This window comes from Hippopotamus amphibius, chromosome 10 (assembly GCF_030028045.1).
Source record: "Hippopotamus amphibius kiboko isolate mHipAmp2 chromosome 10, mHipAmp2.hap2, whole genome shotgun sequence".
Classification (NCBI taxonomy): domain Eukaryota; kingdom Metazoa; phylum Chordata; class Mammalia; order Artiodactyla; family Hippopotamidae; genus Hippopotamus; species Hippopotamus amphibius.
In genome coordinates, this window is record NC_080195.1 from 96,045,858 (window position 1) to 96,062,326 (window position 16,469).

At 33.5% G+C, this 16,469-nt stretch overlaps 1 protein-coding gene across 1 annotated transcript in view; it reads left to right on the forward strand.

The window, feature by feature from the left end:
• The window catches only part of LOC130829880 (sentrin-specific protease 5-like), a 166,661-nt gene extending 151,582 nt beyond the window's left edge, over positions 1-15,079 (forward strand). The window contains 1 exon segment of the mRNA XM_057696428.1: positions 14,892-15,079. Coding sequence (XP_057552411.1) covers positions 14,892-15,079 — 188 coding nt within the window.
• The last annotated feature ends 1,390 nt before the right edge of the window (positions 15,080-16,469 follow it).

Sequence of the window (16,469 nt, forward strand, 5' to 3'; positions counted from 1 at the left end):
CAACAAACACATGAAAAGATGCTCAACATCACTCATCATCAGAGAAATGCAAGTCAAAGCCACAATGAGGTATCACCTCACACCGATCAGAATGGCCATCATCACCAAATCTGGAAATCACAAATGTTGGAGAGGGTGTGGAGAAAAGGGAACTCTCCTGCACTGTTGGTTGGAATGTAAGTTGGTACAGCCACTACGGAAAACAATTTGGAGGTTCCTTAAAAAACTACAAATAGAACTACCATATGATCCAGTAATCCCACTCCTGGGCATATACCCAAAGAAAACCATAATCCCAAAAGAAACTTGTACCATAATGTTTATTGCAGCACTATTTACAATAGCCAGGACATGGAAGCAACCGAAATGCCCATCAACAAATGAATGGATAAAGAAGATGTGGCATATATATACAATGGAATATTACTCAGCTATAAAAAGGGATGAGATGGAGCTATATGTAATGAGGTGGATAGACCTAGAGTCTGTCATACAGAGTGAAGTTAGTCAGAAAGAGAAAGACAAGTATTGTATGCTAACTCACATATGCAGAATCTAAAAATGGTACTGATGAACTCAGTGGCAAGAACAAGGATGCAGATGCAGAGGATGGACTGGAGAACTTGAGGTTTGGGAGGGGGCTGGGGTGAAGGGGAAGCTGAGATGAAGCGAGAGAGTAGCACAGACATGTATATAGTACCAACTGTTAAATAGGTAGCCAGTGGGAAGTAGTTGTATAACAAAGGGAGTCCAACTCGAGCATGGAAGATGCCTTAGAGGACTGGGATGGGGAGGGTGGGGGGAACTCGAGGGAGGTTGGGGGGGGAGTAGAGGGAGGAAGGGAATATGGGGATATGTGTATTAAACAGATGATTGAACTTGGTGTACTGCCCCCCCCCAAAAAAAAATATTAGTTACTGATTAATTAGACATGGTAGATGAGGAAGAGAACGAGTCAAATTAGAGCCATATATTTTACAGCCTAGGAGACCTGGAGAAACATATTATCATGATGAAAATTAAGGAGATCGTGATGAGACTCTAGTTTAAAGCACAATGTGATGAGGTCAGTTTCATCCATATTAAACTCAAGTTAATACTGGATAATAAGCATAAAAACAGTCAAAGGAAATTTGAAAAATTGAAGACAGAGCACAGAAAGGAGGTCTGGGGTAGATAAGGAAAATCTTAAGAAGTATATTCAGAAGATAAATGCTGACAAAATCTTGGAAAACATCTGCTTGTGAGAACAGGACCTGAGGGGTATAGAAAAGTAATGGAAATACAGAAAAAAATAAACAAATATACGAAAAGAACAGGTTCCTTAGTATACCTGCACATAGAAGAGCAGAGAATTTCAGAAAGATAATATTTCATTGCTCCAAATCCTCCTGACATGAATGGAAGGGAATAAAAACTCATCAATCCAAAATGTGAATTATACATAATAATACACTGTATGCTAGAAAGAGAGAACAAAGGAAAGTTATATTTACTGTTATGCTAAAATATTCATTTTTAAATTAGCACCGACTGCTTTAAAAAATGCCAACTCCATGTGAAATGTGACATAATATAAACTATTAATAATTCCCTTGAAGAAACCTGAGAAAAGATTCTGTATCATATTTACATTGCATGTCTAAGAAATTGGTGCTCATTCTATTCTTAGCGTCAAATTTCTTTGATTTTTTTTCATGTAAACCACATACACACAGAGTAACTGTTGGTTATTTGTTTGTAAAATACTTCAAATAAAACTTACATTCAAGTAGGTTGATTTGCCTTTAAGTTGTTTTTAATATGTCAATTTCTCCTCTAGTTCTTTATTTTACCTGGAAAATTATTTGCTGAAGAACATTCGTGTGTAGGAAAAATTTAACTTAGCAGGCCTGGTTTGCTCAAACCCTGCACATTCCCCTGAAAGGCCTGTCTTTGCTACTGGCCCTTGCCTGACTTCTGAGAGATGAGCTCTAAGCCCTTGAAATATTTTGCCTGATAACTGTGTTTATTTTTGTCATCTTTGGCCTTTGGGCACAGGGCACCAATTTGACCAGACAGTTTATGCCAATAACTTTATCTATGGTGAAGATGGTGAATGCCTTTCTTTTTTTGCTCTGAGGGCTAGAGTCTAACCATCTGAGGCCAAGCATGCGTAAGTGATTAACTCCTAACAAATACTTTGGACACCCAGACTCAGATCAGGTTTCCTGGTTAAGGACACTTTACACCTGTCACCACATATCATTCCTGGGAGAAATAAGTACATCTGAGCAGTTCCACTGGGAATGGACAATTGGAAGTTTGTGTCTGATTTCCCGCAAACTTTGCCCCATGTGCCTTTTCCCTTTGTTTCTGCATAGTTTAACTGTACTAATACTGTATTTATACCATGAGTATAATAGCTTCTCTGAGTCCTGTGAGTTCTTGTAATAAATCATTGATCCTGAGGGTGCTCTTGGGAAGTCCAAAATGTATCATTTATGCTTTAACTTCCTAGCCTGTCCAGGCTACATGACTAGAGAGGCATAAAGGCTGCCACAGGGAGCATCTGCCTCCCCGAATTGTCCTGAAGCCAAACTCATCACAAGGAGGTTGTCTGTTCAGTTTCAAGATTCAAGTCCTCATGAGAATTAGAAGATCCTGGAGGGGTTGTGCCTACAAGTCCCTTGGACCTCCCCAAATTTGCCTGAACTCTCCTCATGTTGTATTGCCTGATTTGCCTTTGTTAAATCCTTATGTGAGTATGCTCTGAGGAGCACTGTGAATTATTTCAAGTATATGAACCTGAGTAACTTTTATACCTATATTATAAAATGAATGATTAAACCTAATAATAAAGCACTTAAAATAATGGGACTAAGCATTTATGACCTAATATCCATCACATCAACAACTTCATCAAATGAACTTCTCAGAGATCTGATCAGATACAGAAAATCAATATACAATCAATTCTCTTATTAAAATGTTTTCATTTTTAAAGAGGAAAAATTCTAATTAACCTGTGTCTATAATCATTGGCATCAGGAATGGACCAGGATACCTAAGAAATGTCACAGCAATTAAACCCACTGGAAGAAATTCAAAATTTCATTATCATAGCCTTAAACCACATGCATAAAAATAAAACCTTAAAAATCATAAAAGTAAAAAGAACTTGATACAAATTCTTGAATAATTTCATTATCACTAGTGTTTTTCTGACCCAAATTTTCAGCAGTGGTTAAAGAGCACAAGTAGAATCTAGTTATTTATTTATTTTTAAGTTTCTTAATTAGAATTTATTTTTCTAAGATTACCCAAAGCAGCTCTATGTGAAATAGAAAGTAATTAAGGGATTTCTTACTACTGCTGCCCACAGGAGATGAAAGCATCAAAAAATTAATTGAATAATAAATATCACAACAGGGAAACAACATTATTTGAATATCACCATCCTCCTGGCTGGAGTCCCAGAAGCAAGTGAGTTCATGGTTGTCAAAGACTGGAAAGTAAGTCATAGGTTTTCTTTTAATTCTGCATGTAAAGAAAAAAATATATATATATATATATGTATATATATTCTAAAATACCAGTGCTAAGATTTAGCGTATTTTGAAGTCTTATAAATAAGGTGAAAGCAAAACAGCATGATTTGTATTTGTACAGCATTGCTTACATAAAAATTCTGTGTGATATTTTGGAATAATGGCTAAGAGGCCAATTATAACACATATTGCACATATTTTCATAAAACCACGTTATGGCATTTGTTTTCATTGCTTTGCCAGCCCGTCACTATTGTTATTTCTTTAACTGGTCCAAAAAGGATGAGAATGTTTCATAGATCTTATGAAAGGCATACTGTTGTTCAATACTTTCATCAATAAAATAGATGATGTGATAGCATACTAACTTAGTTTGCAGATCCCACTTCTTTTTGAAAACAGAAACTTGAAATATCTGCTTGTAGTTGAGGGTTAGAAATCAATTAGAGATGAACAGACAAGTACTGAGACCAAGACATCAGAGTTAAGTTAGTAGAAATCAATATTGGGGGCACAATCACAGGACCTAGGGAAGATATAGTGAGCTTCCTGCTTCAGGAAAGAAGCACCTTTAGGTATTTGAGAAGAGAAACCACTGCAGATCGAGCTCATCAGAATCTATGGGATCTGAGTCCTGTTCATCTCTGTAAGTATAGCTTTAGCAATTCTTTGTCATCTCACAACCTCCTCAACAAAGCTCACTGTTCAGCCACAAGGGATGACTCCATTCTTGCAAAGGGCTATCATGATCATTCTTTTCCTCACTGCCCTATCATTTTCACTCAGCCTCAGTCACTGCATAAAGTATTGCCAACCGCCCAGATTCATGCTCGTCCTGACACGATCTTTATGTTATAGCCTAGTCTTAGTATTTCAAAAATGTGTTTAGTGACCATCCTTTCACCTTCTCCCATTTGTTCAGATGTCCTTATTCAGTGCTCTTATAATACACGCTAATGCTTGCAATCACAGCATGCACTAAATATTTTTGTATTTGCTTTGCTATAAGTCACTATCTTCAGATTGAAACCTTCCCAAGTGAAGTGGGTGTATTAATTTTATAAACTTTTCTAAAACTAATGTCTAGCACAATGGCTGGTATTAAACAAGTACCCAGTAAGTGTTTATTTTTGAAAATTTTAAATATTTCCACTTTGCTTTATTCGGCCACTTATAGGATTCATTTTACTTTTTCAGAATTTTCTTCCCAAATTATATAATATACAATATACATATTAGTTATTTATGTAATATGTAGTATTACATATGTAATTTATAATAGTATTTCTACATGTCAGATATAGATTTAATAATTTATGAAATATTTATTCTAATTTCCAATTACCCAATATAGCATTAAAATACTATTCTTACAAATTTTCAGATACTGAAATGATTGTAGACTCCTCCAAAATAAAAACAATAAATTATTAGGTTAGTTATATTTTTAGCTACATATTGTCTCCCTTTCCACCTGCTTCATATTTTTTCTACAAGATTTTATACATGATAAATCATTAAAGAGCAACCCACAAAATTTGTAAAAGTGGGAAAACTTTAACAAAACCCTATAAATAACAAATAAATGGTTTCATTAATAATTTTTACCATTTTTTATTTCCTCAGTGACCTAGAGATGCCCAACTAGCGTTTTAAACGTAGAATCTTGAAAATGATCTGTGGGTACAAAGATCACTTTAGAACGAAATCTGAGTCACATAAATCAGCAGATCATCTTGCCAAAATACTGAACCTAAGGAAATTCTTTCCTTTCCCCTAAGGCCCAACCAAAGCAAAAAGAACACTAACTACTAGAAGCAAATAATACAATCTGGGTAAGAATATTCCCCTGTTGATATCTATGCTTGTTTCCTCTTTTAATATTGGATTTCCCTGAGAATTGGTATACTACTATGAGTTTAAAATGCTGACAGCCAAATACTTCTGAAGGATTCCCAAAGTGCTGCTACTCAAGTACAAGTGATCTCTACATTTTAATTCCAAAAACACTCCACGCCGGCACAAAAGAATTTTGTTCAGCCAACTCCTATGGCCCAATGAGGCCCAACACACACATTGGTTAGAAAGCCTCATGATCCTCCCTGAAGCACATTTCTCAAAGAAATTTTAATTGACTAGCAAATGAAATTACTAACTCCGGGATTATTTTGCACAATAGAAATATTACAATTTGATATCAATGAAGCATCAAACAGCTAACCAAGATAGAAACCCCTAAATGAATACATTCTTCTGTTTTATAGCTGTGTGACCATAGCTGTCTACCAGTCAGTGATACAATCTCATGAAATCTGTGGTTGTGCAAATTCATAAGTGTGTCAGGCAAAGATCACTGTCAAGATGTTGATCAACACTGTATGCAGTTATTTTTGTTAAGACTGATACAAAATGCAATATTCAGCAACAAGTATGTGTGCAAACTGCATAACATGGGGTGTATAAAGACATCTTTTTGCTCAAGTTGAAACATGGAGCTGTAAAAGGCATTCTAAAAATCATACTAGAATACACCTAAAAGTCAGAAACGATTAAATAATGAATACCTAGAACCTGAAAGATTGTTGTGAAATGTAGCACATATTTTAGCTTAGGATAATTATCAAGGGTTTTTCTTTAATTAACCATCATTTCAATTTATATTAAAAATACTATACTATCTATGGTTGTTTTGGGAAAAAAAGACAAGGTGCAAGATTTTGAATTTTTCTGACAAAAGGTAAATTCAAAAGAAGTATTCACAGTGTACTTAAACGTTAACTGAACAATCCAGTACTTAGGGAAACCAATCACAGCTTCCTAGATTTAAAGGAACATCAGAGGGCATTCAGTACATATATTTAGTGTAATAAGAATTGCCCGTGCTACATAATTGAAGGCATTTTCTCACAAGATGACCCACCTCAATTGGTGATTTTTCTCGTTACTGCAAAACTGTTCCAACCTTCAGCAGAAAACTGCTTCCACAACTTGTCCCCTTGGTCCTAGTCGTGCTCCGAGAACCGTAGCTCCTTCCTTCTCTTGGGTCAATTCTTTAAATACATGCAGATCTCTGATGGAGGAGGTCATGGAGAGGATGTGATTGCCGGTTGACCCCAGAGCTGGATCGTTTCCGAAGTCCTTAGAACGTTCCCTCTGTCTTCCCTTCCCATACCAGCAGCCAGTTCCAAAGCTGTAGCCTTGAGACACTAAGGTGTTGTTGAAAACCATCTGAATATAGAGCCCAGTTAAGAATTCTGTATAAACTCTTAAGATTCTGACGGACCGGTGCAGAGATCTACTTCAAGGTGCCCCTACCGGAAAAAGCCTTGTATGTAAATTTCCTTGCTTATTAAAACAGCCACTGGCTAATCTGGAGTGGTCTGCCTCTTTCTTCAGTTTCTGCTTGCCCTCCCTGGGGCCAGTTTCAGATTTCATCTGGGGGAATTCCCGAGGTTATGACCCAACAATCTCATTTAATGATTGTAGTTTTCAGGGTTCCCCCGCCCCCGCAACGCTGCAGGTTGTTTCATTCCTCTATATCCAATACAAAGGGTTTTAGGTTTCTAATCTCCTTCATACCTTTATCTGACAACATCCAATTTTTCAAGTTAGCTTCAAAAACAGACACATAGTCAAGATATGATTCCAGAAGTAGAGCTTCAGCAGTTACGAATCCCAGAGTTCTACTACCCACCCGAGACTACCTTGACTTTATGACGGCCACTATATTTGTGAAATGATGCATATTGCAGTGAACTAAAACCCTCGGTAGGCAGTCCTGTACAAGTCATTTGTTTTTGACTGACATATGATACGTAATCTTGATCCATACTAGATTTTAATTGCATTTCTTAGCACCATATCTTTGCCATCAAAACTTTTTAAATCATGGTTCTGACTTTTATTTTATAGAATATCTTTTAGCACACACAACTCCTACGTTTTATTCCATCATTAAAACACATACACACAAAAACAGGTGAATTAAGCATTGCCTGTCAGAAAACTCCTAACTATATTTACACTCAAAGAAAAATCTTTAAAAAGAAAAAAGAAATAACAGAATCAGCCACCTTAAGTTTTTGAACTTTTATTTACCTTTATTTTTTATTAGAACTTATCTTAAGCAATTTCTGAATTAGTAAATTTGCCATGCATTGTTCCCATTTGCATTTTTGAGATTTTCTTGTAAGAGTGTGTGTTACCATCCTGATAACAACTCAGTACATTATTTTAATACTTTAGCTTAATAAATTTATCGACTGAAAACTGGTCAAACAACATACTACAAACTAGGAAGATAAAAACCAGCAAACCAACAAACAAAAACCTTTCTCATTTTCCATCCAATTATTTCCTTGGATGCTTTTTCTATAATAGATGCTTAAGAAATGTTTTCTGAGTGTTTACTTGTTTGTTTAGTGTATTGTTCACTTAGAGTTCATCTACTTGGTATTTGAAAATGGGTTGCAGAAGGCATGATGATGCACAGTTCGGACTTGGTGAAATTCCAATAGTATCTGGTGGATAATTAAATACACTGCCTATAATTAAGCTGAAACTAATATATCCAATGAGTAATTAAAATTTCCCTAACATCACACACAAATGCAATCTTAAGGAAGATATCCGCTCAGTTGTGCTATTTTTACAGGGCTTTTTGTTGTCGTTTTTTTTTTTAGGTATATGGCTTGCACTATTACAAAGAAAATCTGTTACTTTGTGTTTTTAAACCTTGTCACATAAAAATATCAGCAGAGACTATCTCTATTTGCTTTTGAGACCATTTGTATTACTGATAAAAAGGAATACATATTTGGAGAAATTCACTTAGGTGGGATTTAGTTTTTTGAATTAAAATAGCAACAAGATCACGTTATTACAAAATAGGATTGGGGGGATGGAGTTATATTTTAGGATAAAAGTACTTCTGTATGTTTTGAGCAAACAAAGGACAGACACTAGGACTGATTCTTTGAATAGCCTTTTCTTTAGTCATACTCTCTCTTAAAATAGGTTGTTCTTACAAATGAGGCGCATGTCGGTTATTTGTCATGTAAACAGAGGGTCAAAATGTGCTGACATTAATTGGAAAAAAATATGCATGCCTTCTTCCCAGAGATAAATTTATATGTTGTCATTTTCCCAGAATAGCGACCTTAATCATCACCTACAGAAAATATTCTCCTGCTAATTTCAAAAGATATTCAACTTAAGCAGTAACTTATAGTGCTATTTTTAAAACAGACTGTCATTTTTAGACATATTAATCACATTTATTGATTGTAAGAATTCAAGGTGCACTAGGGCAATCTAATGCACCTTGTTAAAATAGGACAAATTAGGATATGGCCTACACATGCCAGACTCTGTGGACATTAGACCGCAGCAATGGATCAGGGCATGGCCTTGACAAAATGGGGCCATGCTGAAAGGCAAAAAGTTAAATATTTAGAGTCAGAATCTGGGAAATGATTTATTAATTGTGTTTAAGCTTAGTAAATATGAAATGTATGTGGTTGTCTGCATACAAGTATATATCATCGAGTTTATAAATTCAACATAAAATTTTCTACTACCAACTTAAATTGACAAAGTTAGAAACATTTGTTATATGATACTTAGTCTATACAACTAATATATATGCATATATTAGTTCTAGGGAATATATAGCTAGACTGGGCCAGCTGTAGACAATAGAATCAAAAAGAGATAGAAAGTTTGTTATCATGTTTATGATGGGACTATGCATAAAGAAAAGCTTAGGCAAAATTACCTGTTTTAAAATTTCTGTAATGATAAGATTTACGATAAAAAGTAATAGTATGCAAACTTATACCCTGACAGTTGTTTTGGTGGCAAGTTAATATAACTGTACTTGTTTTGATCTATATTAATAATGCATAGATTTCTGAATTATTAAAATGTGCAAAGTAAATGTAGTCTTATCTACTTTGAAATTACTGCCTTATGTACCCTTTTCTCTCTATTTGTGAAAAGAACATCATAAGAATATCGAGGCACATGTACATATGGCTAAATTATGTATATTGATCAAATGTATTAACTTTTTCTTGTTTGCTAAATTTAAATGTCATTTACATAAAAAAAACTTCATTCATTATTCCACTGGCCTAATGCTTTCTATCATTACTCACATATATATATGGACTTTTAGATAAATAGTTATATATTTTCACTGTTTTAATTTCAAATTCCTAATTTTAATGCAAAATAATTATATAATATTCTTCTCAGATAAAATACAATACAACACACCACTGAATCCATTATCTAGGGCCATGTACACTGAATTATTTTAAATTTTATTTTTAGAATTTTTTTTGTTGAGGTATTGATATAATTGACACACAATACATTAGTTTTAGTTGTGTGACAGTAATTAGATATTGTAAATGTTGCAAAACGATCACCACAGTCAATCTAGTTAACATCCATCACCATACATAATTACAAATTTTATTTTCTTGTGCTGAGAGCTTTTAAAATTTATTCTCCTGGCAATTTTCAAATATGTAATGCAGTACTGTTAATTATAGTTGCCAAGTTGTACATTATATCCAAATGACATATTTATTTTATAACTGGAAGTTTGTAACTTTGACTCCCTTCACCCATTTTGCCCAGCCCCCCCCCCAACCCCTGCCTCTGGCAACCACCAATAATCTTGAACTATTTTAAGTTATGTATAAAACAATTATTTTGTGAATGTTGTTTTTCTTATTTTTTTCATTTATGTTCTATAAATATGTGAGGATGAGATGCCCAAATCTTCTCATATGGTAGCAATTTTGGCCCCAAATTATCTTACCATTTTGCTTTCTGTGGTATCCAAGGTTGACAATAAAACAGTACTAAACTTTTTACTGAGATGATTAAATACTCCGCTGCTGTACGGAGAAAAGGGAACCCTCCTGCACTGCTGGTAGGAATGTAAATTGGTACAGCCACTATGGAAAACAGTATGGAGGTTCCTTAAAAAACTAAAAATGGAACTACCATATCACCCAGCAATCCCACTACTGGGTATATACCCAGAGAAAACCATAATCCGAAAATAAACATGTACCACAATGTTCATTACAGCACTATTTACAATAGCCAGGACAGGGAAGCAACCTAAATGCCCATCAACAGATGAATGGATATAGAAGATGTGGCACATATATACAATGGAATATTACTCAGCCATAAAAAGGAATGAAATTGAGTTATTTGTAATGAGGTGGATGGACCTTGAGACTGTCATAAAGAGCAAAGTAAGCCAGAAAGAGAAAAACAAATACCGCATGCTAACTCATATATATGGAATTAAAAAAAAAAATGGTTCTGATGAACCCAGTGACAGAGCAAGAATAAAGATGGAGATGTAGAGATAGGACTTGAGGACACAGGGTGGGCAGGAGGGTGAAGGGGAAGCTGGGACAAAGTGAGAGAGTAGCATTGACATATATACACTATTAAATGTAAAATAGCTAGTGGGAAGTTGCCACATAACATAGGGAGATCAACTCTATGATGGGTGATGACTTAGAGGGCTGAGATAGGGAGGGTGGGAGGGAGTAGCGGGAGGGAGGGCATATGGGGATATATATATATAAATACAGCTGATTCATTTTGGTGTACAGAAAAAAACTGGCACAACAGTGTAAAGCAATTATATTCCAATAAAGAGTTTAAAAAAAATTCCACTGCTAGTTGCTGTTTTATTCATTAAATATTTTTATTTCTATTTCCATTTATTTTTACAATTTATTTTTCTTCTGTTACTGACAATAAATATTTTGATTATTTATGTTTGGTTAACAACCAAATTCAACCAAATTTATTGAATTTCAATAAGTCTCTATATAAAATATTTCCAAATTTTTATCATATCTAGTGATATAACAGTATTTTCCAACTCTTCTAACTTTAATTTTGGTTTGTTTTTATTGAATAGGAATTTTAAGTAGGTTTATACCTATAACGGCCAATATTTTTCTGAGAATTTTATTGCTTTAAAAGACTGTAAATATATGACAAAATAAAGAACTTGTTAGTAAATTTCTGACCAGAAATTTCTGTGCTATTAAATCTCAGATATGGATGTGATACTGAGTAATGATTATATATCACATATCTTTCTTTATCACAAATATTGCTATATATTGCTTATTTATATATTGTTTATTGTTAAATTACTTACTGATTGGAATTGTTTTTCCTTCATTTTATAGGCAGATTCCTCTTACAATTTATATATTAATATTACCATGTATAAACTATGTATATTTTATTTTAAAATGTATCAATTAACTGTGAGTAGTTTTCTATAAATTATTATTAAAAATAGAATTCTCATCTCTAGTATAGCAAACTGGTAAAGAGTTTGGGCTCTTTAATTACATTGCCTATGTTTGTAAATGAGCTCTAAAATTTCATAATATGTGACTTTATGAAAGTTACTAAACACCTCATTACTCAAATTTTATCCTACTAAAATGAAAAGTACAAGATAACTATTTCATGAGATCATGTAATATTTAAATATGTTAATATATACTAAGCACTTACCCTAACACCTGGCATGTAGTAAAGATAATTTAAAACATGTATCACATGTATCACTTAGGTCTCATCCTATAGCAGTAATATTATAGTAAACCATACATTTGAATAGAATTTTTAATCTTAGATAGAAACTTAAATAGTAAATATTATATTTTATTGTTGGTTATTTTAGTGAACTGTACTTTCCTCTATGACAGTTTTATTAATAAAATATATCTGAAGGTACATCTCTGATCTCATATAATGTATATTTACCTTAAAATCTGGTTACAGGATAAATATAGACCAAAATATTACAGATATAGTTATCTATCAGGAGTTTACCAAATAATCTCAACTAAACAAATTGATAAGCAAAGGTTAAGCTGACTAAAATTTAGCATCTAAAACACAAGAGTATCAATAGTAAACATAGCCAACTGAAAACAAAATCTTAATTATACCAGTTTGCTTGTATATTAGGATATTTTCAACATTGTGAAGTTGACACTCTTTTTACTATACTAATAATATAGAATTTATGTCTTTAATGAAAGATTTAATTATAATAACTTACTAAGAAGTTAAGTAGTATATAATCCTTACTCTTGAATGAAAATATGTCGATAGAATTGTAAACTATTGGGTGGTTTAAGTGTTAATTTCTATTTTGGACCATCCTGTATCTAATCCTGGTGAGATTCAAGGATCACATGCAATCATTATTGCCCCTTTTTTTCTGTTCCATGAAGTTTGGAAGCTCTGCTTCCAAATGGCATGAGGGGAGATTTATAAGGAAATGGGTACCCAAGTTTTGTCATAAGGATTCTGAAACAATAGTTGTGTAATGGTACTTAAGAAATTAAGATAAAAAAATACTAACAATCTAAGTAGTTATGAAGTATTAGTCCATGAGTCATAGTTTGAGAAAAACAAAACATAAAATATAGAGGATGAGTAATAACGATCATTTAGGTTTGTGATTTGGTGAATTTTAAAACGGTAAAACATGTCTATAATACTAACCAAAATATCATAATCATGCATGCTAATTTCTTCATTTTGGCCCAATTTGCATTCATAAATTGATTTACTTGAATCAACTAGCCATTTCTATTCAAGTATTTTGGAACATGATCACATTTCAATCCCCAAACTGGTAAAACAATATGCAAAATTTTGGATAGAACAAGTCTGCTTTCTTGCTTTTTGCCCTTTAGTTTTCATTAATGTCATTTGAGAAAATGAATTACATTTTCAAAACAAGTACATAATAAATACTGTATCAGAAAAAACAGTGTTTATGTATTTCATGTATTGGCTCTGTAAGAAACTCTTTTACCTATCATCCATCTTTTCTCCTTCTTTGTTTTGTCCTTTAGTTACTAGTCTCCTCCCCTGCAAAAAACATTATTCTACACATAGTCGCTTATGCCTATTATTTACAGGTCAATTCAATTTTTTCAATGAATTGAGTTTTATTAATTGATATCATTAGATATTTAGCTCTAATTTTTAATTTTTATTTAGCAGATATTGCATTAGAAGACATAGAGTTTCTTCCTAGTTCCACTATTAGACATCTCTCAAATTGTATAGACTTTAATTTCCACATTTATAAATTTTAAAGACTGAGTCCTATAATTTCCAGGTTTCTTTCTATCTCTCAAATTGTCTATAAGTCTCCATTTTTCTTCTACCTCAAGGTCTCTGCATGTAAGAGAGAATGACTTTTAGATCTGTAGAATGATTTCAGTTACTGGCCCCAACACTTACTGTGGGATTTTATATATAAAAAAATTAACTCACAACTCATTCATCTATAAAACTGGAGTAATATGATTTATTACTGTGGATATGACTATAACAATAGGGTTATCTAATCAGTAGCCTGATTAAAGTCTGGCAGTATCTATGCTAGATAGATATGGGCATACCTCCTTTTACTGCAATTTACTTTATTTTGCTTCAAAGATATTGCATTTTTTACAAATTAAAGATTTGTGGCAACTCTGTGTCAAGCAAGTCTATCAGTACCATTTTTCCAATAGCATTTACTCACTTCATGTATCTGTGTCACATTTTAGAAATTCTTGCAATGTTTTAAATTTTTTAATGATTATCATATTTGTTATGTTGATCTGTGATCAGTGACCTTTGACAATTAATGAAATGTGGCTACACTAAACAACAGATTTTCAATCTAAATGAAACCAGCTTCTATTGGAAGAAGATGCCACCTAGGACCTTCATAGCTAGAGAGGAAAAGTCAATGTCTGGCTTCAAAGCTTCAAAGGACAGGCTTTCTCTCTTGTTAGAGGCTAGTATGACTGGTGAATTTAAGTTAAAGCCAATGTTCACTTACCAATTAAAAAAACCTAGGGCCCTAAGAATTATGCTAGATCAACTCTTCTTGTGTTCTCTAAGTGGAACAACAAAGCCTGAATGACAGCACATCAGTTTATAACATGGTTTCCTGTCTATTTTAAGCTCACTGTTGAGACCTACTGCTCAGAAAAAAAAAAAAAAAAAAAAAAAAAAATCCTTTCCAAATAGTATTGTTTATTTACAATGCACCTGGTCACCCAAGAGTTCTGATAGAGATGTACAAGGAGATTAATGTTGTTTTCATGCCTACTAATGCAACAGTCATTCTGCAGCCCATGGGTCAAGGGGTAACTTCCATTTTCAAGTTTTATTATTTGAGAAATATCGTTTGTAAGATTATAACCTCTATCGATACTGATTCCTCTGATGTACCTGGGCAATGTCAATTGAAAACCTCCTGGAAATGCTTCATCATTCTAGGTGCCATTAAGAATGCTCATAATTCATGGGAAGAAGTCAAAAATATTAAGATTCACAGAGTTTGGAAGAATCCGATTCCAACACTCATGGATGACTTTAAGAAGTTCAAGATCTTGGTGAAGGAAGGAACTACAGATGTGGTGGAAATAGCAAGAGAACTGGAAGGAGAAGTGGACCTGAATATGTAACTGAATTGCTGCAATCTCAGGACAACACTTTCATGGTTGAGGAGTTGCTTCTTATGGGTAAGCAAAGAAGGTGGTTTCTTGAGATGGAATCTACTCCTCTTGAAGATACTATGATAAAGCAGCAGCAGGGTTTGACTCCAATTTTGAAAGAAGTTCTACTGAAGGTAAAATGCTGTCAAACAGCATCACATGCCACAGAGAAATTGTTGTGAAAGGAAGAGTCAATTGATGTGGCAAAATTTATTGTTGTCTTATTTTAAGAAATTACCACAGCCACCCAGCCTTCAGCAATTATCACCCTGATCAGTCATCAACATCAGTCAGCAGCCACCAACATCTAGGCAAGACTCTCCACCAGCAAAAGAAGATTATGATTCACTGAAGGTTCAGATGATGTTAAGCATTTTTTTAGCAATAAAGTATTTTAATTGTTTTCTTAGACATATGCTCTTGTATCATTAGTAGACTACAGTGTAAATATAACTTTTGTATGCAAGGAGAAACCAAAAAAGATTTGTGTGACTGGCATTGTTGCAATATTTGCTTTATTGTGGTGTTTTGGAACTGAACCTGCAATATCTCTGAGATACGTTTGTCGTATCTGGATTGTATTGTATCTGGATTATATTTCTATAATGTTTCTCTGCTTACATGACTGAAAGACTCCTCTTAATGTGTAGAATTTGTCTCGCAACATTTAAACTTCACATAAGGAAGAAGTAGACAGAAAAATGTATATTTGTAATAAAAAATCAGAGTTAGAAACCAGGATATCTTCAGGTCATATGATTATTTTAATATCTTACTAACATCTTGTGACTTGGTAACCCGACTGAGAATTAGATAGATTTGGTTAGGACTGAAAAGAATTTGGATTATATCATATGTTGACTTCAGATTATTTATGTTTTAATTATTCCACATTTCTTCATCAAGAATTTCTCCAGCCATAAAACTTGTTTGAGTTTTTCTTTACTATATTTTAGTTTTGCTAAAGAAATCAGAGCAATGTCATCCACTTGGTGGATTCTGCTACCTCCCAATAGTGCTCTGATGTTCACAAAGTTCTACATCAAGATTTTCTCCACAATAACTCCATATTCTCTTGATAAGTTTTTTCTTCTCCCATTTTTATGTGTTTTTTAATGTTTTTATATCAAAACACTTAATCCTAACATAGACTAACAAGGATAATTTTTTAAAAATCAACATATTGCCATTTGTTCTGTAGAATGGTACCTTTAGGATTGAACATTTGCTTCCACCTTGAGTTGATTTTACAGTTTAACTCTCTGATGGCAATCTTTTCAAATCTTTGGAGAAAAAGCTTACTGTCCTTTGAACAGACAAGAAACACTGCATATAATTGTTGTGAGACAAATAAAATGAG